This window comes from Syngnathus floridae, chromosome 17 (genome assembly GCF_059516105.1).
Source record: "Syngnathus floridae isolate MCC-2025c chromosome 17, RoL_Sflo_1.0, whole genome shotgun sequence".
Taxonomy (NCBI): domain Eukaryota; kingdom Metazoa; phylum Chordata; class Actinopteri; order Syngnathiformes; family Syngnathidae; genus Syngnathus; species Syngnathus floridae.
Window position 1 is genome coordinate 2,968,979 of NC_142429.1, and position 27,985 is coordinate 2,996,963.

The 27,985-nt window shown below is 48.2% G+C and overlaps 1 protein-coding gene across 3 annotated transcripts; it reads right to left on the reverse strand.

Moving 5' to 3' along the window:
• Positions 1–369: 369 nt before the first annotated feature.
• Positions 370–27,947, reverse strand: tex2 (testis expressed 2). 3 transcript variants are annotated; one of them, XM_088358031.1, is made up of 14 exons: positions 27,878–27,947; positions 27,367–27,566; positions 27,249–27,299; positions 12,665–13,125; positions 5,823–7,410; positions 5,539–5,739; positions 5,109–5,445; positions 4,806–5,044; positions 4,255–4,398; positions 4,060–4,159; positions 3,391–3,634; positions 2,040–2,249; positions 1,831–1,951; positions 370–1,576 (listed from the first exon to the last, which is right to left on the reverse strand). In XM_088358031.1, the coding sequence occupies exons 5-14, from the start codon at positions 7,383–7,385 to the stop codon at positions 1,427–1,429; spliced, it is 3,309 nt and encodes a 1,102-aa protein (XP_088214157.1). In that variant the 5' UTR covers positions 7,386–7,410; positions 12,665–13,125; positions 27,249–27,299; positions 27,367–27,566; positions 27,878–27,947; the 3' UTR covers positions 370–1,426. The 3 variants fall into 3 exon arrangements, with proteins under 3 accessions (XP_088214157.1, XP_088214158.1, XP_088214159.1); XM_088358032.1 differs by lacking the exon at positions 12,665–13,125 and having other exon boundaries at positions 27,367–27,944; XM_088358033.1 differs by lacking the exons at positions 12,665–13,125; positions 27,249–27,299 and having other exon boundaries at positions 27,367–27,944.
• Between the last annotated feature and the right edge of the window lie 38 nt (positions 27,948–27,985).

The window sequence follows — 27,985 nt, forward strand, 5'->3', positions numbered from 1 at the left end:
TACATAATGAATAATGCACTATACGTGAATCCTGGTTGACATATTTGGTGGTCATACAAGTTTAAAAGAAATGGTGCAAGAACAAAAATCACAAGTCCTGTTATAACTGGAGTTTCTTGGCAACTTTCCCAAGTTTCTCTTTTAAAGCAAGACACAGTTGTAGTGTAATTGTCACAAGTGAGAGGCGGTTACTTTTACAATCACTTGGCAGTTATTTTTTTTTATTTTTTTTTTAAACTGGAAATGCTAGGATAACCAGAAATGCTTGATGCTGAACAACTAGGTGTCTGTTTTTAGTATTTTCCCGGGTTAAGTGAAGTCCTAATAAAGTGATGTTGATTAATATAAATGCTCTTTGCTTCATTCATATCAAATTATGACCCCCATTTATTAGCTTTGTTTTTTTAATCGATACACAATGACCTGAACTGTAACATTCTGACATCACTGAACACAACAGCAATGTTTCTTCACAGTGCAAATGAACATCAAAACTTGTGGAAACAATTTGTACAACAATGGCACATTTTTTTAAGCGTGGCTGCAAATGGTGCACTGTGGAGGAATGTTTGCTTATTTTAAAGGCACTTTCTGCCTCATAGTGACACTGAAACCGTCACCTGTAAAGCAACTAAATGTTGGCAGATCTGCACACAATACAGAAAAATGTTTTTTGAATGGTAAAAGATGCACTTGTTGGCTTGATGTCTGTCTTGACACGATTGAAACAATATAGCTGAAATCCAGAAAACAGACCCCAAAACGTCAGTATTTTAATCCTGTTGAGCTGGCAAAATATATATAAATATTCCCCCTGCAGATGACTGTCAGTCAGTGAAATGTACGGATTTGAAAGCAAGAGTACTCGACTGCAGACGTTGGCCACTAATGACCCTTCGAGCCGGACTGCAAGAATGCTTTGGCAATAAAAACACATGACTAACTTTTGAATGAAAAGTGTTGCTAAGAAGCACATTGTCAAGTGAACGAGCGACTCATAAATACATTCATTGGATTTCGGCAAAGCGTTTGGCTGCTGCGTCTGCTCGTACTGTACATTTCAATCCATACAAGCACCGCCTCCTTTCTCAATTACTTCTCCCGCAAGAAACAAGGTTTCGTTCATTGAGCTGTTTACAAACTCGTGCGAGGCACACACAGCAAAGATGGCCGGAAGAGTCTCCATAGGAAATTCGTCCATGGGGGATAATTATTGACTCATCCTTCGTGCCAATGTCAATCAGGTTGACAAACTTTTCGCAAGGCGTCGGAAAGGTCACTAAATATGCAGCGTACAACTCAAGTTTAGTGTAACCGTAATTCACAGATTGAAATGCTTCTTATTGTTCAATCAAACGGCTCCTTCTCAAAATGCCACAACTTGCAGTTGCCACGGTGACAAAAAACAGCAGTCCAGACGTCGCCTTCACATATGGCAGACCTCGGACTCTTCGGGTTCTGGGCCCCTCAAGGCATCGTGTGACTCGCTCATCGAGCTGGGATTGGAACGTGTGTCCATGGCAGAGTGCATGATGGGTAGCCACAAGTCATCCATGTTTGGCATGACAAATATTTTCTGTCGGGAGGACAAAACATATTTTGACTTTCGGGGTACCACAGGGTAGCACCAGCCCTACTGAATTTATGACATCGGCTATCGTTGATCTGAAGTGCGTGTTTGGCATGCAGCCAAAAATTACTTGCATGGCCGTTTTACAATTTCTAACCTGCATCTTCAAATTGCATGCAATATGCTCTGCTCTCAAGGTTGCCACATTCATATGCATCTTGAAATTGGACAGCAGTGTGCAGAACAACCAGGTCAAGTACCTGAAACTCCTGGTCCAGTTTCTTCTCGATCCATTCGGTCACATGGGCAAGAGTGACCTCCCTATCTCCGAGTTTGGGCCGCGCTTTGAGCTCCAGGTGAGGTGGACTGCGGAAGCCGTACCTGAGCACCCAGAAGTACACCTTTATGGGACGCGTTATCCAGCAGAGGGCACTAGCGCTATCCCCTCAAGCATAAAAGGTCAACTTACCATATTCTGTCGGTAGGAGGCGGCGGTATGTTGACGGCAAGCGTGCCTCGACACTCCTGCACCTCCACGGTGAGCAGCAGCGGCGTGTTGGCCACCTCCTCCATCTTCTTCTTGATGAACTCCGTCTCTGTAGCCTTCTGGAAGTACTTGGACTTGGCGATCTTATCCACAAAGCGCATGATCTTGCTGGGCCTGTGGCCTCCCACGTAGCTGAGCGGAGAGCGAGTCACGCTGATTATTTCTTAATGACAAGTTGCTAGGGCCCCATGATGGGAAGGAGCGGGTGGGTGCTCCAGTAATTAAGCGCTAGGTCAGAAGGTGGGAACATTCGCTTCCAACTACCGTATTTGCCGGTGTATTGGTCGACCTTTTTCGATCCAAAATCGACCGAAAAAAATCGACCTCGACTTATACACCGAGTCATAAAATTTAACTTCGTATTCATCGCTTCAAATGTGATGGTAACCAAGGCCGTTTCTCATGCATCTCATTGTGCGTTGCACTTAGAAAATTTGAACCGGGCGGCGTGCGCGAGTGCGCGGCCCGCTGGAAGTCGAATGAGGCGCCGCAACCACCTCCGCGGTGCTTATAAACAGCCGATCCGCTCGGCGGGGGCTATTTTCGGCCACTTGGCTCGTGCGCACGGCCTCCCGGATGTGCCGGGCGGGTGCGCGAGCTCGCCGGCCGCTGGAAGTCCAATGAGGCGCCGCGACCACCTCCGCGGTGCTTATAAACAGCCGATCCGCTCGGCGGGGGCTATTTTCGGCCACTTGGCTCGTGCGCACGGCCTCCCGGATGTGCCGGGCGGGTGCGCGAGCTCGCCGGCCGCTGGAAGTCGAATGAGGCGCCGCGACCACCTCCGCGGTGCTTATAAACAGCCGATCCGCTCGGCGGGGGCTATTTTCGGCCACTTGGCTCGTGCGCACGGCCTCCCGGATGTGCCGGGCGGGTGCGCGAGCTCGCCGGCCGCTGGAAGTCCAATGAGGCGCCGCGATCTCCTCCGCGGTGCTTATAAAGTGCCGATCCGCTCGGCTTGGAGCTATTTCCGGCCTCCCGTTGGTGCCGGGCGGCGTGCGCGAGCTCGCCGGCCGCGATCTCCTCCGCGGTGCTTATAAACAGCCGCATGCGCACGGCCTCCCGGAATTTGAACACATTTCGTCAATAAATTTCGCATATTGAATTTTGAAGTTTAATATAATGCAACAATTGAGCTCGACTTATACAAAGGATATATCATAAAATCGTAAATTTCCGTCGAATTTTAGGGGGTCGACTTATACACCGAGTCGACCTGTACACCGGCAAATACGGTAACACGTTTGTGTGGCTTTTCAGATATTGCTCTGCTCACCTTTCACCTCCGGGGAAAACGGCTTTGTCACTGAAAAGTTCCGCAGGATCCTCCTCATCGGAGGAGCCGGCGCTGGATGACTCCTCGTCACTGTCCGCCAGACAGTAAGTGCGTGGCCTTGACCACTCCTTGCTGTGCTCGCCGAGGCCCTCTCCCTCCTTGCCCAGACGGGCGAGGTTCATCTTGGTCTCCAGAGTCATGAGGAAGGAGCCCATGTAGGAGACCTCCAGATCGAACCACAAACCTGGAGGGACAAGCCAGACAAGAAGAAAGTTTTTGACCTACGTGACTGTGGTTGCCATGGCAATAAAACCATTGCTGTTAGCGGCAAGCCACTTCATCCCTTGCCAGAAGAGTACTTTTATCCTGTCATCGTAGATGAAAAGGTCAGGCCTCGGGCAGCTACTCTTCCTAGCTGGGTGAACTTCCTGTAGTAATATCTGAGCTCTCAGTGAATAGCCCAAGACCGTAAGTAACTAAAAACAGATGTGTCATTTCAACGAGTTGGCATAAAATGACGGAAAAGCACTTTTTGTGGGACATGAGGTTGTTTGTTTGTTTTATTTTTCAGAAAAGTGCAAGTTCAAAATCAACCCAACCATCGCTCGCCGATGTCATCGCCAAGGGCAAAGGGAGATTTTGGGTGCAAATCCGCGTTCAGGTTCCTACCTTGGTGGTCCACAGAAGGTTTGGAGGCACCAAGAATCTTGGGCATGGAGAAGCCCATATCGAGTTCCGTTAAGGTGAGCTCATTCATAACATACGGCAGCTGGAAGGAAAAAAAACCCAAAAGGGTCTTTCAGTGCATTGGTACTTGAAGCGCACTTGAGTTGGAGTTGAGATCAATTTAAGGGGAGCACCCACCCGGATCTTACTGAGCTTCATTTGAATCTTTTTGGAGACGACGTTGGCCCAGTGCTTCTCTCCTAGGAAGTCCCAGAATATTCTCCCCAAAAAAGCGTTGACCCAGGCTTCTGGTTCGGCCGAATCATGTGAACTCCCGGGCCTCTGAGGGAAAAACGGTTAGATGGAACAAAAATGAAATGAAAAAATACAACGATGCTCAATTTCCTATTTGCCGAGCGCACTCTATTGCTTTAAAACGGAGCAGAAGCTCTTTCTCAGGTTTGGCAGAGGGTGTTTTTCCACATCAAACAATATATTGCAGCGCTACATTCCAATATAGAGGCTCATTTTCTAGATTTTCCAAAAGAGAAGTGAAATGAATCAATTACAACTCATCATGAAGCAGAACCATCTGCAGCAGAACCTCCAAAGTTCAACCGTCTGTTCCGCCAACTTCCAAGTTGATTGAATTTCACAAATGCTCCCAGTGCAAATAATCGCAACAATGTGCCACACGGTGACGTCAAAACACTAGTTTCATCTAAATGATGTTTCACAACATTCCTTACCTTTTTGGTGCTCGAGGGGCTCCTGTTGGGGCTGCGTCCGCCAGGACGTTCAGCGGCAGCCGGGCTTGCGGGCTGGGGGCTGACGTACTTGGCCATGTACACGTCATAGTCCAAGAGCGTCCTCTGCCTCGAGGAGCTCTCCCAGCGGCGAGGCTGAGGGTGGCACAGCTCATCGGAGCTTCCTCCGCCGTTGGCCTCGTGACTGCCCACACACTGGTTGCTGTGGCAGGGCTGTGAGGCTAAAACAAAAAAAATGGACATTGTGGCATTTAGGGCGAAGATTTTGGTGCATCGCACACTGACCACTCTTGGGCAGACGGCCGCTTCGGCCATCAGACTTCGTCTGGGACGCCAGCAGAAATCTCCGGAACCACTCCTCTTTTTCCCGCCCGGTCCTCCCAAACAGGTAGATTGTCAGATCCCCTCCTCCCGGCGTCGGCTTTTTCAGCTCATCCGCGGACGTGTCGGCTTTTTCAACCTTGTTGCCCCCTTGCTCCGCCTTCTCGTCCAGCGTTGTGGGCTTCCCATCCTCTTGGGTTTTCTTGGACATGAAGTCCTGCTGCTTGGCCACCTCAATGCAAACGGGGTACTTCTTGTTCCAAACTCGTTTTCTTGCTAGGCTTTGTGGCATCAGGTAGATCTTTGGAAGAGGGGACATAGTTGAGAAGGTCAGGGCTGAAAGCGGCGTACATGGGCACGCTCGCGACTTTGGCTTTGGGCAAGTTTAGCGCACCTTGCTGTCGGTCAGGTCGTAGATCTTCTGGCTGACGTAGGTGACGTCAGGCTTAGGCTCGTTGTGAGCGGCGCGGCGGGAGATGTTCCGGTTTGGTTTTGACAGTCGCAGAATGGAACCTTCCAGGCGTACGAAGACTGAGTGCGTCAGGGTGGCGTGGTACATCTCCGGGTCATAGCTGTGGATCTCGTTCATCCAGCCCTGACATGCGACGGCCGTGCAGAAGGGAAGACAAAAGAGGGTTGAGTGCAACTGGCTGAGCAGCAAAGATGCAGATGTCTCACCTTGAAAATGCCCGGTTCTTGGATATCGAGCCGGGCCGCGTTCCAAGGTTCTGTCCTGCGTCTTTGCTTCCCCCTTGCCAAGTGGGAGCGCCGCGGAGCTGACAGCCAAAGGACCAGAATGGCCAAGGTCAAGCCCGCCAACGTGCCGTGGAGCACCGCGCACACGTACGGCGGGAGCGGAAGGACCAAGTACCCGTACACCAACTGGGTCAGGCAGACCAGGCCCATCCAAGGCACAGTCGCCGCTTCCTCTTCCTCTTCTTCCTCCATCTCCATTTCGCCAGCGCTTCCGTGGGATCCGGGGCGATCCCCGTCCGGGGTCTCCGTGTCAGTGCACAAGTCAAAGTCTTCGCTGTAAAGCTCACAAAAGTCCTCGTCTTCCTGACGGGCCGCCAGGGCCGACATGGAGCAGCGACCCAGATTGAGCGACGGAGAGCTGGCCAAGGCGGATGCAGAGGTCTGGCTGAGAGGAAAGGAGAGGACGATACAATCGGGTCCGTGCCCGGTGGGCGTTTCATCATCTTCCTGGCCCTCTGCTCCCTCCTCCTCCTTGATGCTGCTGCCATAACCTTCCGAGTGTCCGTTGACCGCCGCAATGCCGCTCAGCTCTGACGGACTGGATGACAGCAACCTGGCTCGATGGGGGCCGACCGTGGCCGATTCCTCGCCCATGATCTTACTAAAAAGCTGCAGGGGGTCTGACATCACCTCGGAGAGACGCCGCCTTGTATCCTCGATCTTGGCTTCTACTTCTTGAACCTTGAAGAAGGACCTGCCATCCGGCGATACGGTGGGAGATGAGGGGGCCGTTTTAGAGTCTCCGCCCACCTGGGTGGCCACGACAGGGGCGGTGGACAAGCGAGGCTGGGAGAACTGTTTGAAGAGTTGCATGTTGCGAGGAGGCGGCTGCTGCGACGGCTGCGCTTGTTGCTGGTGGAGGGCGGGATGAAGAACATGGTGACCGGAGTCTTCCTGCTGCTCAACCTTTGATGTCTCTGTGGAGAGGGACTTGACAAAAGATTTCATCAAGTGTCTGTGGCGGGCGTGCGACGGCGCGACAGCAGCTTCGCGGGCCTCCGCCTCATTGGACATGGACCCGACCAGGCTGAGGAAAGGTCGGGAGGATGACAGCCCGGACGACTTGCAAGGGGAAGAGGAGCTGGACCTCGTGGCCGGGAGGTTGGCGAAGGGATGTTCGGAAGGCCAAGAGGAGCTGGTGGGAGGAGTGCAACTCACTTGAGGGTTGCTCAAGGTGGACATGATTGTCATGGCTGAAGAGCCGACGTTTGCGTGAGCGCTGGCCGTCGTGCTCTCCGATTCAAAAACCAAGTCCTCTTTTGACCTGCAAACCACCAGAGCTCCCGAAGCATCCAGCTCTGACTTCCCTCCATAAAGCTCTTCTTCCTCATCGTCCTCCTCCTTGCCCAGAGCGGAGAAGTGGATGGTAATGGTGTCACGCGAGAGGGTGTGCTGGACCTGCAGTTTGGGTGCAGGCGCATGCCGAGAGGGTGGAGTATCGGCACGTTTGCTAGCTCCCCTTCCGTCGCCGCCGTGATGGCTCATTGCCACCCAGAGCGCGGCTAAAGGCCTGGAGGGCAACGACACGAGCATTCGACAACATGAAAACACTCAAACTCACTGTTGCACAGCAGAGTACATTCAATTGTCATGACCCTTTCAACGGAAATGCAAGCACCCTTCGACGAGCTTAAATTTCAATTAATTATTTTGAAAATTATTAAAACAAACAAGAAAAAAGATTTTGTCACATTTGTTTGAATATTAATTAATTAATTATTTTTACAAAATCAAAAATCCCTAAAATGATGTCATTTTACAATATCCCAACTCTCATGACTCGTCCCCGGTTATTTTGTTATGTGTAAGTTGTCATGGTTTCTGTTCATGTCTCTGTGTACTCGCCCCTCCCCTCCTGTGTCTGGCCATGATCAGTGTGATCACCCTCACCTGCCTGTCGTTACTTGTCTTGTATTTAAGTCCTGTCTGCCCCTCACTACCCTGTCAGATCGGTCTTGTTTCTTGTCTCACGTCTTTGCCTGTCTGTTCTGTTTCTGTTAGCCAGCCCTTTCGGTCAGTCAGTCAGTCCAGTTATTGTTTCGTTAGGTCGTTATGTTAGTTTGTCCGTCTGTCGGTTCCCCTTCATCCTCCATTCCAACTCCCCTTTTCCTTCAGTAAACCCCGGTCCAAACAGTATTTGGTCGCCCTGGCTCCACTCATTTCCTGACAAACTTCACATTCAGCTGCGATGATGGGAGGTGACATTCTCCGTGCCTTAACTACTAAAGGCCGGTGTTGGCCTCGATTTGGTTCCCCCGTGAGATTTTGTTCCCCCTGCCGCGGGAGCGCGCACGCCTTGTTTGGAAAGCGAAAAACCGATGCCGTACGACGTCGTACGGCGTCAGCACTATGTTGTTTTCAATAAAAACATGAAGAATTCACGTTTGCGTCAGTCAATTTTAATTTTTATAAAGGATTATTCTCATTTGATGTCTTTAAATTCATCCGCGTTCTGCCATTGAAGCGGGGTGCATTCAAAGACCAGTCGTAAAGACGGAACACTCACTCACTTCACCAAAAAGCAACGATATAATTACGTGAGCTCTTTGCATAAACCTCGATGCAAAGAAACTCCTCCTTTTGGGTACCGTTACATGCTACAAGGAGTATATATTACAAAGGAGACTTTATTCTTAATTGTAATCATCATTCCTCCATCCATTTTATTACTCAGGTATTTTCAAAGCGAATTAATATTGTTGCATTTATTAATTTGCTTTAAAATGACAGCGCAATATAATTAAAAGCTGACACTCTAGCAATGTCAAACGTGTTCATTTAAGAAAAAGCCACACACGTTTTGTGATCAAATCTTTCATAACGACAATGATTTGAGTGAATTGATTTGAATGAATAATTGAGAAGACATTTCAGTTCTGAAGGCTCCTTTTGTCCCAAGCAAAGTGAAAGGTGGTGGGATAAAAATTGTAACAGGAACGCTATAAAAAATGTCAAGGCGTGAATATTTGTGCCCCCCTCCCATTTTGAGAACGGTGAGTCCTAGACTCCAGCTGTTTTTTTTCTGTCTTCCTGGGGGTCTGCTCAGGTAGTGTGGCAAATCTGAACAGGTTCCCTCATTCCTAGCCCAAGTTACAGGGGGGGAACATATCCTCATGGGTGGCCCGTGAGGATATGTTCCCCCCCCTTATTTTGAGAACGGTGAGTCCTAGACTCCAGCTGTTTTTTTTTCTGTCTTCCTGGGGGTCTGCTCAGGTAGTGTGGCAAATTTGAACAGGTTCCCTCATTTCTAGCCCAAGTTACAAGGGGGGAACATATCCTCACGGGGGAACATATCCTCACGGGTGCCCCGTGAGGATATGTTCCCCCCCCCTTATTTTGAGAACGGTGAGTCCTAGACTCCAGCTGTTTTTTTTCTGTCTTCCTGGGGGTCTGCTCAGGTAGTGTGGCAAATTTGAACAGGTTCCCTCATTCCTAGCCCAAGTTACAGGGGGGGAACATATCCTCACGGGTGCCCCGTGAGGATATGTTCCCCCCCCCCCCTTATTTTGAGAACGGTGAGTCCTAGACTCCAACTGTTTTTTTTCTGATGATTTGTGCAGTGATACTGTTATTAATGCACTTTATCAATGTCTTTGGCCTTATTTGGGTCAAACAACTTTGTTTCTTTATCATATAACATACATAAAAATAACATTATTATCTATTTGTTTATTTATTTATTTAACATCCAATATTGTAAAGTTATCAGTGCACGTCTGTCAATAATTTCAATAAAATGTGTAAAGAACAAAATTAATGCCAATTGAGTTATGCCAGTTATAATGTCTTAATAAAGTTGTTGGTCCACTAATTGGCCCGACAACAATATTAAGATATTTAACTTCTTAACTTCATTGATAATTTTGCAAGATATAATTCAATAAACAGTACTAATACAGACAGACCTTGAGTCTGTAGCCCAAGTTACAGGGGGGGAACATATCCTCACGGGTGCCCTGTGAGAATATGTTCCCCCCCATTTAAAACGGTGTAAATGTAAATAAATGATTTGTGCACTGATAATTTTACAATATTGGATGTTAAATAAATAAACAAACAAATAGATAATAATGTTTTTTAATAAAGTTTAAAGTCATTATTTTTATGTATGTTATATGATAAAGAAACAAAGTTGTTTGACCCAAATAAGGCCAAAGACATTGATAAAGTGCATTAATAACAGTATCACTGCACAAATCATCAGAAAAAAAAACAGTTGGAGTCTAGGACTCACCGTTCTCAAAATGGGGGGGGGGGGAACATATCCTCACGGGGCACTCGTGAGGATATGTTCCCCCCCTGTAACTTGGGCTAGGAATGAGGGAACCTGTTCAAATTTGCCACACTACCTGAGCAGACCCCCAGGAAGACAGAAAAAAAACAGCTGGAGTCTAGGACTCACCGTTCTCAAAATAAGGGGGGGGGAACAAATCCTCACGGGTGCCCCGTGAGGATATGTTCCCCCCCTGTAACTTGGGCTAGGAATGAGGGAACCTGTTCAGATTTGCCACACTACCTGAGCAGACCCCCAGGAAGACAGAAAAAAAACAGCTGGAGTCTAGGACTCACCGTTCTCAAAATAAGGGGGGGGAACAAATCCTCACGGGTGCCCCGTGAGGATATGTTCCCCCGTGAGGATATGTTCCCCCCTTGTAACTTGGGCTAGAAATGAGGGAACCTGTTCAAATTTGCCACACTACCTGAGCAGACCCCCAGGAAGACAGAAAAAAAACAGCTGGAGTCTAGGACTCACCGTTCTCAAAATAAGGGGGGGGAACATATCCTCACGGGGCACCCGTGAGGATATGTTCCCCCGTGAGGATATGTTCCCCCCTTGTAACTTGGGCTAGGAATGAGGGAACCTGTTCAAATTTGCCACACTACCTGAGCAGACCCCCAGGAAGACAGAAAAAAAAAACAGCTGGAGTCTAGGACTCACCGTTCTCAAAATAAGGGGGGGGAACATATCCTCACGGGGCACCCGTGAGGATATGTTCCCCCGTGAGGATATGTTCCCCCCTTGTAACTTGGGCTAGGAATGAGGGAACCTGTTCAAATTTGCCACACTACCTGAGCAGACCCCCAGGAAGACAGAAAAAAAACAGCTGGAGTCTAGGACTCACCGTTCTCAAAATAAGGGGGGGGGGGGAACAAATCCTCACGGGTGCCCCGTGAGGATATGTTCCCCCCCTGTAACTTGGGCTAGGAATGAGGGAACCTGTTCAAATTTGCCACACTACCTGAGCAGACCCCCAGGAAGACAGAAAAAAAAACAGCTGGAGTCTAGGACTCACCGTTCTCAAAATAAGGGGGGGGGGAACATATCCTCACGGGCCACCCATGAGGATATGTTCCCCCCCTGTAACTTGGGCTAGGAATGAGGGAACCTGTTCAGATTTGCCACACTACCTGAGCAGACCCCCAGGAAGACAGAAAAAAAACAGCTGGAGTCTAGGACTCACCGTTCTCAAAATGGGAGGGGGGCACAAATATTCACGGCTTGACATTTAATATAGCGTTCCTGTTACAATTTTTATCCCACCACCTTTCACTTTGCTTGGGACAAAAGGAGCCTTCAGAACTGAAATGTCTTCTCAATTATTCATTCAAATCAATTCACTCAAATCATTGTCGTTATGAAAGATTTGATCACAAAACGTGTGTGGCTTTTTCTTAAATGAACACGTTTGACATTGCTAGAGTGTCAGCTTTTAATTATATTGCGCTGTCATTTTAAAGCAAATTAATAAATGCAACAATATTAATTCGCTTTGAAAATACCTGAGTAATAAAATGGATGGATGAATGATGATTACAATTAAGAATAAAGTCTCCTTTGTAATATATACTCCTTGTAGCATGTAACGGTACCCAAAAGGAGGAGTTTCTTTGCATCGAGGTTTATGCAAAGAGCTCACGTAATTATATCGTTGCTTTTTGGTGAAGTGAGTGAGTGTTCCGTCTGTACGACTGGTCTTTGAATGCACCCCGCTTCAATGGCAGAACGCGGATGAATTTAAAGACATCAAATGAGAATAATCCTTTATAAAAATTAAAATTGACTGACGCAAACGTGAATTCTTCATGTTTTTATTGAAAACAACATAGTGCTGACGCCGGCGGACGCCGTACGGCATCGGTTTTTCGCTTTCCAAACAAGCTGTGCGCGCTCCCGCGGCAGGGGGAACAAAATCTCACGGGGGAACCAAATCGAGCACAACACCGGTAATACAAAAAAAAAAAAAAAAAAAACTCAACCTTTTAGAATTCACGTCTGTCAACAAACATAAATGGATGGCAGGCAGTAAATGTGACAGGTGCAATGCCAACAGCGATATTATTACTATTATTGTGCTCGGTCTTATCCTCGCCGCCTCTTTTTTGTAGGTAACCATTTAAACAATCTAAAACCCCAATCAATTAACAGGAATTCTCAAAAGAAGAGCCAAAATGCGCTGTTGTTGCATCACATTTGGCTTTACGGGACCTACAATGCGAGTGGGAAAAGGTTCCACATCGCTTCACGCATTCACGTGACGTTATTTGCCATAAACGCGCTCTTAAAGAGACACGACTTCATTTTTGCCTCACAGTATGCTGGCTGGAGTGTAGCATCATCGGGGCAAGCTTTATTTATGGCGATTGCGAGGAAGAGTCGGGCTGTCAATCTAACGGGGCCTACAGCGACAAAATAATCCGGTTCATTGTCAAATCCAACCGCTGCAAATTTAATCCATCCAGAATGTAAATAACTTCAGTCTCACCCTGGCTACTGCATCCTCATCTCGGGGATGTCCAGGCCACAGCGTAGCATCCAAAACAGAATTTGAATATCTGCGTAATCCGATCTGGTTCCGGACGTCATGAGCCCCATGCACACCCCCAACACACAATAGAGATGGCTGGTTGCGGGGGTTTCCGAGCGGCCCAACTTGCTACTCGGCACGTCTCTCTGACGCGATACGCGTTCTGGGCTGGGTTGGGCTGGGCTGAGTTTGTTTTGGTGAATGGGAGTCGGTCAGCGCCACACCCCCTCGTCAACGGTGACATTGCATTTGCGTCCCCTCCCTCCGTGGACGCGGGTTCGTCATGATGGACTACTGCAGGAGGACGCGCGGCTGCTGCACGACGAGGAGGCGAGCTGCGTCATGGCACCGCAGGAGCGAGCTTCCCCTTCCGCAAATTCAGCCCCGTCACGCCTGAACATGGACTACAGTTTATCAACCTCAAAAACAAAACAAAAATTCAATCAATTCTTTGCAACGCGATTAGACGGGCAAACGGCAGAAAATGTTGTCAAAATGCTTCATATCTGGGTCAGATTTGAGCCAACGAATTGCAGGCGCACATAGTACTTGTTCGTCGGGAAATGATGCCACCTAGCGGTCAGATTTAGCATGTCAACATGAGAGTCAACTCAAGTCAATAAAACGTTCAGTTATCACCAGCACCACCTTCTGGCGAGAAAATGTACAGTACCATAGAGCTCGTCGGGTCTTCTGACCAGACTTTTGTAAATTCTCTAATAATAAGAAAGAAAGAGGAACGTGTTGCAGTGATTATGACTTCACACAGGCACACTTTGTCCTGGTGTGAGGTTCTTGTTGCTCCCTCTAGCTTTGCAAAGTGATCCCACATGATGAATCACATGAGGCCCCCTGCTGTTCAACTCTCGGGGCAGGCATGCAAGCAGTTTATCTCCCTTCTGATGTGCTGATGCTAATGAGCTTTTTCTTTACGAAAGACGACCGTGCGGGTGGTGGTGGTGGAGCAGCAAAATATTGCAGCCAGCCCAGCCGCCTTCTTCAACAGTACATGCACATGAATGCGTGTTGTTTGAACTTCGCCAGAGAAGCGTTCAAAGTGAGGTTCCCCCTCGTCTTTGCGTCTCTTTCCGGAGGTGCACAGCCTTACTCACGAGCGCACCCGATCAAGTCGAGAGATGGGGATTATGATATGCAAATGAGGCTTTGTTATCGGGGTGCAGACATTCGTCGCGTGGAGCAGATGTAGCACGAAAAAGTGCTGCCCCTTCTTCACTTCATCCACCTAGCCTTTTTTTATTTATTTATTATTTACAATATGTGCCTCCTGCCTAGAACACGTTGACCTACAGAAGCCATCCACACACTCAAATTTTTTATTTAAATCAAAACAAAACAAAGAAAGTCCGGAATTATTGAAAACAGATTGCACTGCTTTCAAACTGGCGTCATCTGGTGGCGTTAAGGAAGTACAGCGGCACCTTGATATTAGGACTCACATGGTTCGTTAGGAAAGGCTCCTCCCGGGGCCCAAGTGGGATTACGTTGCAGATTTAAAGTTCCCATGGAAGGGGCCTTTGGTGGCTTTCAGGTTGGGGCCATAGAGGAGCTCTTTATGAGTTTGGGCTCTGTGTGAATGGACCCAGCCAACTCCCAGCATGCTAGCCCTACATATTGGAGGGACACAGAGAAGCTATTCAAGTTTGCCAGACATAGGCTCCCCCCACCTCCTTGAGTTCTCATCTTTGTTATTCTCTCTTTAAGCTTTGCTGGTGGAGAAAAAGACAATCAAAATTATTTGTCTGCCATCATTTTGCACTTTCCTGCCCCTACATGGTCAATTTGGTATTGAATCTTTCCAAAGTGCCCTTTCAATATCAATCTGATGAGTCTCTCTGCTTTTCCTCACATTTTAAGCAAAACTTAAACTGTCAGTGTGTTTCATAGATTTTTATATTCTTTATCGTCTATGAAGAATCACTCATTCATACAGCTTAATGAGTCACTTACAGTCGTGAAAGGCTTACATTTTATTCCATTATGTTACAATTTTATAAAGTACAAAAACAGCACTACCCCCCCACTGATCTTTCTTGTACTATGCACCTGAATAAATAGCTACAAAATGTTTCAATGTATAATTGAGCAAAGACTCCTCAGCATCACTCCACAAATGCCACCCTTCCCATGCGCTTTAATGCCTCCCATCTCTACCTTTCTCCCCCTCATCACTCCATCAATCTTTGTCCCCCATTGCCCCCCCCCCCACGGCCAAATTCCTTTGAGCAGCAACGACACAATGCATAAATACATCAATCTGCCGTCTGGCTATGTAATGTGTCAGATGGGTTGCGGCGGCCGAGGGCATGCTGACACGTAGGCGGCAACGACCTCTTTTGTGTGTCACCGCATTACAGACGCACAACAAGGCCTGCTTCCAGAACCTGGGGGGGGGACAAAAATTGGCAGTCAACCTGGGGGTGGTGGTGCCAGACTGGCTCTTACGCTCTGAAGCCGTGCCGCCGACCTGTTGGCGGTTGTAGCCCCCAGGTCAAAGGGCAAAGAGGCTGTTAAAGCGTCAGCTGACCTCTTTTGGTTACCAGGCACACTCATGTACACACACACACACGCACACGCACGCGCACGCGCACACGCACACGCACACGCGCACACACACACACACACACACACACACACACACACACACACACACACACACACACACACACACACGCACGCACGCACGCACGCGGACACACACACACTTGATTTAAGGTTGTATAAATCTAAGGGAGGTCACGGCTCCCACTGGTCACGGCTTTAATTCAAACTTCAAAGGCAAAAGATGATTTTTACACTTGTCCTCAAAGTTAACCTGTCTGTCTCCGCTGAGAGAGAAAACAAGATTTCAAAGTGGCTTGCAAATGGATAACTAAAACTACAACAAAAACTTGGACAAGAATTTCCCCAAAGATTAATTGCAGCTTCAATTGTAGCGTCCCCCTCACCTCCCTTAGACAAAGAAAAAGGTGTGTGAGATAAAAGTTTTAAAAAAAAGAAAAGAGCAGAAATCAGCAGACTTAATGGATGAATTTTTATCCTACTGCGTTAAATCGGCTATGACGAGGAAAGATTCAAAGAACGAGGGGGAGGGAAATAAGGCTCACGCGCACTCGCACAGACGCTCCAAAAACAAATTAAGATGGAAAATGCTCGGTCTGGTCTTCAAAGCGTCATTGGGCCTGTAATGGGGGCCAAGTTCAAAGGCCCACTTGAGCCTTTGCCGACCGAGCTGGAGGAACAACACTTTGGTCTCGGGTGCCCTCCTGATGTTTGTTTATGCTTTGCATCAGTCTCCCGTCATTGATCTGCCCGACTCTCTTTATTTGAGGCCCCCTCTCCCCTTTTTTCTTGACTCCATCCGCCATCGACTGCATTCCCTTTGACGTTGTCTCCTCTCATGCCTTCATCACATGCGCCACTCTTTCAGATGTGACGTTGATCAATGTGCAATGGCAAGCGGGGGGCTCGTCCCGCTGGTCGTATTCCTGGAGAGTCCCGGCTAACCTTGAAATCTGGTCAAAGCCTGGACGGGATGACCCTCAAAAACAAGCCGGCCTTGTAGGACAGATGGCCCGCACAAAGGCAAACACTGCACGCTAGCTCGCCTCTTGCCTTGCTCTGACTAGAAAGACTTTACTCGCTCCGTGGCACTTTGTCGTTTTTGTGTTTTTGTTTTGTTGTGACAAACATCATTTATCCGCACAAGGGAAGGGGGGGGTCAACTCATTTCCCCGAGTGGCTGATAGTGGCTCGGAGATGTTGCCACGATTCAAAATGTGAATTGTCACAATGTCGCACATGTAGAAGACCACTAAAATGCACACAGGCTTCCGCTAAAAAAATTCCGGTACTCGTCACCGTAACGCCAAGACAAAGTGCTAGCCAACGTTTGAGTGACGAATTCTTTCCTTCCGCATGACTTGTGCTCATGAAAAAGTCTTCAAAGGCTCGCATTGAAGGAAAAGTTTCCATTTGAATACGCGTGCTGTGCTTAGCGTAATTTTCTTCGCCTTTTGATGACAGGGGTCTCTCAAAGAGCTAAAAACAAAAGGAGAAAAACTCCTCGCAAGAAGTGAGCCGGCACATATTTGCCAAGGCTTTTATAGTATATGCTGACAAAAAGAAATGTACGATTACACAGAAACCCGGACTGTCAGTGGAGATAAGAGGTGGCCAATAAGCCTCGTCTGAAGATAAAAGTTGCGACAAGATGTTTTTGTCTTGAAAGACACTCGCAAAGTCCACAAATTGGTTTGCAGCTCTCAAGCGGCACCTTTGACTGAAGTTTCTTCAATTTGACGAAAAAGACGAACAGAAACGTTCCACATGTGGAATTCCTCATTCATTGCGGTGTGAAAATCATCATTATGCCAGTCATTCAACAGAATTGGGAAAGCTTGTTACGATCCATACAGCGCTTCTCTTTGCGAGAATATTCTGTGTGTGTGTGTGCGTGCGTGCGTGCGTGTGTGTGTGTGGGGGGGGGGGCACGAGTCCAACCTCTTTCTAGGTCTAATCCCGTTGTCTAAGACATGCCCTACCTTCATGCGTGTGTGTGTGTGTGTGTGTGCGTGCGTGCACACGCGTGCGTGTGTATGTGTGTGTGTGTGTGTGTGTGTGTGTGTGTGTGTGTGTGGTGGCAGACGTTGTCATCAGGACTATTGACTCCAGGCTAAACCCTTCTTGATGGCTTTTTGTTTGAAAGACGCAGATGGAGACCGGGGGCTCTTGACCTGTGACCTGCGCCGGTAAATCACATCATTGGTTTGCTGGAAGGGGCCGCGCGATGGGCAGCTGCGGCAAAGCAGCTTTCACTCACGTGAAATGCTCGCGCTCATTTTGAGAAGCACAGACGGATGCCGATGCACTTTAAATGAGGAAAAAAACTCAAGCAATGGAGGACTGTGAGGACATCAGGCCAAACAGGCCAAGGCGGCTGAACCAGGGGTCTCGGCTTGTCGGGATCGTGCTCCTTGATGGAAGCCCGGCTGGTCCAGCAGCGTGCCGAGCTAGCACAAAAGCTTCTGTTGTTGGCTGCACCTGCATAGCTGACGGACTTGGCAGAAAATGTGCAGGTGAGAGGTTACGAGGCCCAGACAGGAAGGAAGAGCACACCCACTGACCACGGCCAACATGCAATGGACTGAAACTTAAAACAGGCTTGTTTGTTTTTTTCAAAACGTGTGACTATCATCCAAAAATTGGAAGAAAAAAAAGACAACGTTTTAGTCCACGGGGATTATCCTAAGGTACAAGTAGACAACATCCTGCCTTCCAAAAGCAAGTCACTGCTGCTGTGTTTCAAATCCTGCAGGATCAAAAAGCAGAACTAGGTTGCAGAGGTGGGTGGGGGGGGGTTGTATCCACTTAGAACCGAGGCTGCATATTTGCATGTAAACAACACCAAAGTGCGTTGAAAAGTGTGCCGCCAAAACTCTGAATGGCAACAGTTGGGTGGGGGTGGCTATCGCTTTTTATTGGCTTATTCATTCACTATGATTGTACTTAAAGTGATATTCAGAAATATCTCAAATTCCACCTTCCTATTTCACATTTGTGTGGACTTGATGTTTGGCTGGAGGTGCTTGAGTACAATTTCGGCGACTCTCCCTGGCTCGTCTGTGTGGAGGCCTGACTGCTCGTCAATCTGCGTGACGACTTTTATTCTCTTTCACAAGAACATGCACCTTGCCTGCAATGGCAGGATGCAACCTTCCTTTGCCAATTTCCAAGGAAAAGGAAAAGATAAGCCCAGAGGTAGCATCACACAACAGAGGCTTTGAAGAGCATATGTGTGTGTGTGGGGGGACTTGCGGGAGTCGAGTGAGCGGGCCAGGTGTGAGGTCGGACCGGGGGGGGGGGGGGATTCAAACCTGCCAACTAGCTGCAGGGAAAAGGACATTCCCCGTCTGTTTCCCTTTTGCAGCATTCCTGCCCCCTCTTTTGAAGTGCGCCACCAAGCGAGGTGACAAAGGAGACGGAGGATGGAAGTCACATGTTGCTTCCTGCCAAACTCATCAGAAAGTAATCACCTTCATTCCAAAAGGCACCTTCTCCCACGCATACCACGCACGCAGGCACACGCACGCACACACACGCAAGCACGCAGTCAGCCTTTATGTCACTCAGGTGCGCAGGCAAACTCTCGGAGAGTGTGCCCTCCTGTGAAGCGACAGTAACACTATTTCTGAGCATAGAGGATGATGATGACTAGGATGAAGATGAATTCAGACCTCAAGTGGTCAAAAGAATGGAACCACAATTGTCCATTGAATTGAAGTTCTTGCTACTAATTTGAATGGTTTAAAGCAAACGTCACAAATAAAACAAAGCCTTCAAATCATCTTCACATAGCTTGAAAAGAGGCCTGTTTCGAGCCTCTCCGACCTCGACACAGTGTCGCCGTCCCTCCATGTCGTACTCCATGAGCAGCCGGCCCGGCGAGTTTGCCGTCATTCCCCACATGATTTCGATGAGGTTTTGACAGCTACGCCATTAAAATAAGTGTCAACAAATCAGATCATATTTGACTAAAACAACGCTAGCGCCTGTTGTGTTCAATTCGAAGCCGCCACACATTTGATACTGCAATATTTGTTTTAACGGAAACTAACAAGATTGCGCAGAAAGCAGATTGCGCTGGTTCTGATTAATCATGAGAGGTAAAAAAGCGTGTGGATTTGGACAGACTCTTGGGTCCAGTTTTGCAATAGAGACTCTCCACATTTGGCTTTTTCAGTCACCGGTACATCCATCCATCCATCCATCCATCCATTTTCTGAACCGCTTAGTCCCTACGGGGGTCGCGGGTGCCCTGGAGCCTATCCCAGCCGTCATCGGGCAGCAGACGGGGGACACCCTGAACCGGTTGCCAGCCAGGGCACACAGAGACAAACAACCATTCGCACTCACACTCACACCTAGGGACAATTTGGAGTCTTCAATCGGCCTACCAAGCATGTCTTTGGGATGTGGGAGGAAACCGGAGTGCCCGGCCCGGAGAAAACCCACGCGGGCCCGGGGAGAACATGCAAACTCCACACAGGGAGGGCCGGAGGTGGATTTGAACCCGCACACTCACTAACTGTGAGGCGGACGTGCTACCCAGTGCCCCACCGAGCCGCCGGTCACCGGTACAGTTAAGCGTTATTGTAAAAACTTACTTTTACACTTGAAAAGCACTCATTTTCTAAATATGACAAAATCTTCAGGTTCCTCGGCTCCTGGCCGGAGATGAGGCAACCTTTGTAACAAACAAACTTTAAAACAAGCTCCATCGTAATCCCATGCACACGCTATGTACAAATTATGGTTTAGAATTCCCACCCAGACGTATTAAGCAGCCTCCACTAGCCTTCACATTGACTCTGAGGCCGGGCTTGAGATTCTAAGAGAAAAAGTGAATAAAGCAAAAGGAAAAACATCATCCATCACGACGCGCCCACACACTGCACGCTACAATTAAGCAAATCAAAATAACAACATGCTCTGTGATGTGTGCTTCAAAATGCTGAGCAGGCACAGTTGATCTCCGTTTTGGATGGAGAACAGACGAAGAACGGGGGGAAGATCTAAAAAGGAGCCAGGGTTCATTGTCAGGGCACAGACAGCAGCTTCAGACATGCAGATGCTCTTTTAAGAGCCAGCAAGCTGTGATTAAAATGACATCTGCATTTGGATCACAGAGGAAGGCAACGTTCAATTTGGTCTGCTGCTTGAGGCACAAGTTAGCATTTTGTGTCTCATCAAATACGTCACGGGTCTCTTTGCAGATGGAGGGTAGTTCGCTGTTAATTAGCCCGCGGCAGTGAGCTAGCAACTGCCGTTGGCTTTGTCCAAAACTGTCACAAAGTGAGAGAAGCTACAGTAACAGAACTGAAGCACTTGGTGGCCTTAAATAATTGGGATAAACTTCCTTATGAGAAAAACGGACATTCATACCAGATGCTGTCATGCAAGGTGCCAAGCAGCTCACAGGATGAGGAACGCATTAAAGCGGCAACCTTCCAACTGTTAGACACTCAGACTATCTGCCGACTGGCGCCAAACGGTTAAAAATGCCATATTCTGGTCTGATGCGTCATCCTTTGCTGCATTCTTGACATATTGCTGGTGGCTTGCCGCTAGAGAACATATAGACTAGCGCTTGATGCCCTCACTGGGGGATTCCTCCATTTAACGTAGACGCGGCGCACTTGTCCTGCTACTTCTCGTTTGTACGCACCAAGCAACACATCTTTGTCTCACATTTTTGACCCCTCACGCCCACCGTTCTTCGACAGCTTGAGACCGCAACTTTGACAGCCCAAGCTAATTTCTGCTGTGCGAATGGGAACCTTGCACGTTTGGCATCTGTCTTACGATTTCCATCCATACAATACAAACGTCAGTCTGAGAGGGGGTAATGCATCCAGGTCCAGTCCTAAGGGACCGGAGCTGCCCATGGCTTCAATCTGTGGGAGACTTTGGGCTAAGAAGACTCAAGGGTAAACGTCGGCTCTCCTGGTGTTCCTCTTCAAAGAGTCCCAGATATGTAAGCAATGTTTCCTTCAAGGGTCGACAGCGTGGTTGATTTGCTCGTGAGTTGGTGTTTGTAGTGCTGTTTTTGTTTCATTTGCTAATTAAAGCAGAGTGTGTCATTAAGGGGGACGGAGGGCAGGCCGGTCAGTCGACCTTTGTGACGCGTCCCTGACATGATTGATTGTGACCGTCAGGCCTCTCAGCTGGGTGTCTCGCAGTGTCAGAGCTCAACATAAAGGATTACACGAGCTGGCGCTAACCTTGGCTGGCTTTGGGCGCCCGGGGTTCACGCATCAAAGACCCGGCGGGGGACTTCAGCATTTTTAATCAGGCGGGTCCCAACTCCGTGCTGGCGCAGGATGCCAGATCACTTTCATCACGACGACACGGATAGGAAGGCGACAAGCACAACAACTATTTAAGAAAAATGGGGGGGGGGGGCTTTTTTGGTGAGTTTCTCTGCATATTTTTTCGACAACAAGCATCCGTTGCTCATAGTGATCGAATTTTGCAAAACAAGAAGCTTTAAAGTTTACGTATCACGTTAATAAATTCTTCTGTTTTACGTTTTACTCATTCAGTTGTGGTCTATATAAAGTGGAACAGTGATGCCTTTGTCTGAATTCCTTGTTTTGATGGAATGAATATAAAAGCAAAAAATGTGGATTTTCCATATGTCTAATTTGAACTTCTTCAAGGCTGGAAAAACAGGCAAAGGCATGTGTTCAAATGCGGCAACATGCGTAGACATACAAAATAACACTCACTGGCATATATTCATTATCCTCTGTGGAAAACAAATGCAAGGTGTTTGGTTGGGTAACGTTAACATTCTGTAGAATGAATGATATACACACATGCATGCACAGACAATTTGGAGAGCTTTGATGTCACTGCTCAAAGCGGCGATCGGGGTGCTTCCCTGACCCCCTACCCCCCACCAAGTCCAGGGCAACCTCGCAGTGTGGAGCCAGGTGCTGACCACTGGATACTTTTTATTTGATCAGCACATAGGAACACATTGGACCCTTTGAAACGAGAAATGAAAGATATGGACCGGCATCCATGGAAAGATTCCCCGTTGCGCACAAGGCACGAAGGCCAGCGTGTGTGCATGCGTGTTGTGTGTGCATGTGTGTGCTCAATAATGAGAACTAACATGCAAGAGAAGAGAGGCAGCTCTCAGCAGTAAGCAGCCTGTTGGACTTGAAACCACAAAGGCTCCGCTCCCTTTGTATTTCTAAGGTTTCTGCATAATTGAGCAAGTGCTGCCTTGCTCAAGGATATCTCGACAGTCGTGATGTTACCAACATCGAGAACAGCAACAATTCAATATCATTTACAATACCCATATAAGAAAATGCACTCACCGGGAGCCCAACAAACTTGGAATTCGACCTTTAACCTTAAAACAATCCATGCTAACCGCTACTCCACTGTGCTGCCCGACATCATTTCCAACAGGAAAAGCGTTTTTACGCCATCATATTAGATCACTGGTCATGTTGCAATGAGTGGAATAGATTCATAAAGCAGTCGAGTGCCATGGCCCTGGTTGACCACATCACCAATGCGCAATGATTGCAGTGCTAATGTGGCGGGTGGCACACTAAGATGAACTTTAGCTTTGTGGAGCTAAAGTGGCCAAATGACCGCAGAGTCCACAGCTGCAGTTCAAAGCCTATCAGCGTTTGAATCTTAACAAGAAAGAGAAGTGGGGGGCTGGGGGAGGCCTGCGTGCACGGGGAGCCAGGGCCACAGCCCAGCGGCTTAGATCTTCACCCTCTCTCACAAACACACGCACGCACACGCGCGCACACACACGAAGGAAAACACGCTGGCCGACATCAAAACCACAAACATTAAAGGCCACGCAGACAATCGCATCAAGACCCACAGCGAGGGCCACAAGAGTGCTGACACACACAAAAGCAAAGAAAACAAATGACACACACAAACACACACATGGACACAACATGGGTCCCCATGTCTCCGCGCGGCCAGCTGCAAACGTGACAGTTGCGCTGTCGGGCCAACATTAAGGCCTGCCGCTTTAAACACACGCTTTTGAAGTCACACCAAAGTCAGAGCCCAGGATCTCTCATCTCCCGTCTCGCTTTTAACGCCGCAGTGCCGACATTTCATTCTGCCCCCCTTTTCATGCTCCCGCCTTTGAATTCTGCCTTTTTAAAAGACTAATTTGAACTTCTTCAAGGCTGGAAAAACACGCAAAGGCACATCATTAGGATTCTTCCGCCTGGCGCGCTTACTTTTGCCGCCGTTCAAAGGTCCACCAAAGTATCGCCGGGCCTCTGATGTGCGCCAATAGATAAACATGGCGCCGTGCGGCCCTAAGTGGCCGACATAAGGAGGGCGTTTAAACTATGTGCATCCACAACAATGATCACAGCATTAGAATATCTGCGCCCCTTTGAACCCAGTTGCTGTCTGAAGAATGCAATGTGAAAATGAGTCGCTGCGCCTTGTCGGAATGAACTATCAAGACGAAACTAAAAAAGGACACCTCACAATAAAGGCTGTGATTAAATGAGAACTGCAGTAGTATATTGCCCGCCGGCGAAAGGAAAAACACACCTCAACTCTGGGACTGGAAATTGCAAATCCAATGAAAACAGCAGGGGCCCCATCATCGAACTCTATGGAACACCATACGATTGCGGGGGGGAGGACTCTGAGAAACCAAGGCTAACACAAAAAGTTCCGTCTGTCAAATATGATCAAAAGCACACTGGCATGCTAACACCTAGAATTTAATAGCTCCAGTACTGGCTGAATTTTTAAACAACGCAGAGTACAAGTGTGTCTTGATTATTCTCTAATTTTGTGATTGCACATTACATGGTAGGGGCCACCTCTACTGTTACCTTGGTCACCGCACTAAATGTGCGCTAGTACTAACTCGCTCTCTCATCAGACATTATTAGCTACAAAAAAGAACAAAGCAGTGAGTCGACTGTGTCGTTTTATTTATAATCTCTTTAGATTGAGGGGAAATTCCAGTTTACAGAGCGTGGACGGATGGCGCGCATATGATGCAAAGCGCGCCAGGTTGAATGCTGAACTGTGGTCAGCAAAGTCCACGGCAAGAATTCCGGTCTCCTTGCTTTTGAGTTTGGAACAACCAACATGTTTAGGTGTGTGCAGCCCCCCGACACACGCACACGTACGCGCGCGCGCACACGCACGCACACACACGCACGCACGCACACACACGGACGCGCTTCTCCCCGGCATCCTCGCATGTTGCTGACCGGGCTAATGCTTCTTCACACATCAAACGCGGATTTGTTTACTCCAACTCTGACCGCCCGGTCTGCTGGCCTGGGACGAGCAGAACCAAACATTTTTTTTCTCCCCTTTTCTTAGACTTTTTTTTCCTCTTTTCATCTGGATCACAGCCTCCCTTGCTTCTACATTTCTAAGACCTTGCACTCTCTTGCTTTGGAAAAACTAGCAAATGTTGTTTGGCACTTTATTGCCCTGCTGCTCTTGAGCTACTGGGGAGTGCAGATAGGCAAAGATACCATACAGCATCTTCAGGATAATGCATGTATGTTTTTTTTCATGATTGCTTTTGGCTTGCACGTGCATAGAAACGAGCCCCTACCCCAAAAACGGCTGTATAGAGTTGTGCGCCCACTGGCATCATGCTAATATCTGTCCACTCGCTGATCGGAAACCTGATCTGGGAAATTTAAGATCTTATGAAAACAAAGCAAAAACGGTGTTTGGCTGCAAAAAATCTGTTCGTGAATTAACATCGTCATGTCAAAAGTTTCTCCTTTTGCGTTAATGAGCATCATGCGCTCAACCTGCTGAGATCGGGCTCCGTCGTGTCGGGTTTTGCTCAAGGGAGGCGCGAGAGCATCCATGTTGTTGACTAATCAGTGCGATGTTTGGATTTGAGATATGAGGTATGTGCGAAGACGAGCCATCGTCTCTCCAGGCCCAAACAAGAAGCACATGTTCCAGCGGTTCTGGTTCTCTTCACGGGCCACTGATGGAAGAGCGACCCCTCGTCATGGGAAAGAACGTGTGAGCGAGCAAGATCCAAAGACCTGCTAAGCCGTAAAACTTCACGCCCCCACCCGTTCCTCGTCATTCCCTACGCCCGGACTCCCATCGCCTGCAACCACCAGAAGGAGCAGTGGAAACAATAGGAGAGGAGGAAGCCAAAACAATTGGACATGTCTGGCAAGCAAATATAAAAGCATGGTTGTTGTTAGATTGGCCAGCGGCGGGAAGGTCGGTGAGAGGGCGAATGCCAACGTGATTCCACTTTACATGATCGAGTGTCTTCCTAAAGGGGAAATACAACATGACCGCATTACGCCAAAGCACCAGTCAGCTCCTCTAATGCTATCTTTTTATGACTTGCCACTATATGAATGGTCATCAAAATGAAGCCGCAATCATAGGCCAGCTAGTTCCCGTTTGACGGATGGCGTCTGTCTCGGAGCCCGATGGCACAGGACTCTCGGGTCATATGACTGCTCACGTGCTCTCAAGGCCACCGCAGCGGCGCCTGGCCCGGTTCTAGATGAGGCCCCCCATTAGGTAGACCGCAGTCTCCTACGGCTGTCTGGGATCATGCTCATAAGGCTTCGGGACCTGGAATCGGGGGTCTCGCTCGCTCATATCGCTCACTGGCCAAATGTTGTTTGCGAGAGCTTTTAAGACTATACACAACAAATTCCCGCCATCGTTTCACCTCTTGCCAATCTACCAATCGGAAGTACCCTGGCGCCGACCGTATACAAACATATGGACAGGCTCCATGTCTCTTTTTGGAAAAAAGAGAATCGAGTGTTGACGTCAAAGCCTTGACTGGTTTAATCAAAGCGCTTATGAGTGATCCCGGCCGCACTTCCTGTTTAGGTTGCCGCCTCGCTTATGTTCACAGCTGGAGCCTTTGATGTGGACGGAGCGCAGGTAGCGGATGCTGGACAGCCACGGCGGGGGAACAATAGCACACGGGGGAGCGAGCGAGCATGCGGCGGCGGCAGGATGGCACACAGTCATACCAATGCACCAAAGACCGACAGTGTCGCCGTTGCAAGAATGTAAACGGAACAATGCAAAAGGCCCAAAAGGATCTCTTGCAGTCGCCGTCCGGTTTCATGTATGTGGAACAACAACGTTGCTTTCCACACAAAATAGCGGGAGTCGGGCCTGACACTTCACACCACCCTGTCCTGTCATCCCCTTGATACGCTGATACTACTTCAAAAGATGCAAAACTGTAAATTCAGAATTGCTGAAGCTGACAAAAGGTGTGCTAAATCTTGGACAGGTGATTGCCAAAGGTAAATTGACACGTCTAGGTATCGTCACATTCCACTCGCCACGAGACCGTGGAGCCAATGAGCAGCATTAACTGGCTTTACGTCACGTCCAAGTTGCCCTTAAGGACCTTCAAATGTCCCCTAAATCCCAAATTATAACAGTGTGGTGCAGTTCAACCCAGAAAAACAACAACCCGCAGAGTCCATCTAAAATAGCAATGGACACAAAAGAACCGTTGACAAGGTCCTCCAGTGCTGAGTGAGCGCTTGTGAAGAGTCCAAAAGCTGCCCTTCAAATCTATGCACTGACCTTTGCTGATGAAAGTGGCCCCCCAAATGCTATTTGAACAATATCACAATGCCCTTTCAGAATGAAAGCTGCGCTCTTAAAGCCGAGCCACTTGAAAATAGGAGGGAGGCAGGTGCTGCGTAGGCCAGCCACCTGTGAGCTGTAACATATTTACGCTGAATTATACATGATGGCATCCCAACCACTGTGATCTTGGGGGAAAAGTGTGCGGTTAAGACCACCATTCATTCATTCAATGGGTGGGTATCTTTTAACTGAATTTCACATAAAGATCCCTTTGTCAACGTAGTCTGCGGAAAGCTATGTCCGAATGTGGTAACGTCACAAATACTGTTGGTCTGACCCAAATTCGTTATTTAGACGCAATTTAAAGCGTTAACAATACCTTGCAATCAGGAACACTCTTGTGGCATTATGTTGCCTCGAGACTGAAAGTCTGCAAATTTTTAATCGACAATTAGCAGTGAAAACAGTTTGGAGTAACTTGGTCACGGCTCACTTGCCTTCCCCGCGGTCTTCGTCACTCAACAAAGTGTGCGAAACTCCAGACCGAATGCACTTGATGGTGTGTTGTCTGCTTTGGTGCCAGTATTCATCATCTTCTCGCCCTGCTCTTTGCGCAGCATTTTGTGATCGCTCCCTCACATCTTCAGTCTTGCCCATGGTGGGAAGGAAGCAAGTACAGACTCCAAGGACAGGTGTGCTTTATACGGGATAGAAGCGCAACAGAAAATGGATGCATAGGTAAATTACCAGCATCCAGATAAAAAATTGTTAGGCTAATAAGACGCCAAAAGGCACTTTTGAGTTGTCCTCCTGTAAGCGACTCTCACGTAGCGCTTAGCTATAATTGTGCACACCCGGATGCAAGTGGGCGAGCAGTTTAATCCGGCGCTAAAAATAAAACGGAAAAATTCCCTATTTACGTTGCTTGAGAACAACTGCATCACGGTGCCCTTTCAAGCGGGCTATTTCTGAAATTAAAATTACACATTTGCAAGTCGCTGTAATTACATGTCTTCTCCTGAATGGATGCGGCGTGTCCAAGCACTGAGACAGGAAGTCGGTATTAACCTAGTAACGCCTTGTTTGTTTACAGGGCGACGCCATGTTGTTTCGTCT

Excerpts from the sequence above, each read along its gene's own strand:
- tex2 (XM_088358031.1), bottom strand. The coding sequence starts at position 7,385 with ATGAGCCATCACGGCGGCGACGGAAGGGGAGCTAGCAAACGTGCCGAT. Across the intron at positions 5,446-5,538 it reads ACGACCTGACCGACAGCAAG|ATCTACCTGATGCCACAAAG; the intron begins GTGCGCTAAACT and ends CCTCTTCCAAAG. Across the intron at positions 5,045-5,108 it reads CGGCCGTCTGCCCAAGAGTG|CCTCACAGCCCTGCCACAGC; the intron begins GTCAGTGTGCGA and ends TTTTTGTTTTAG.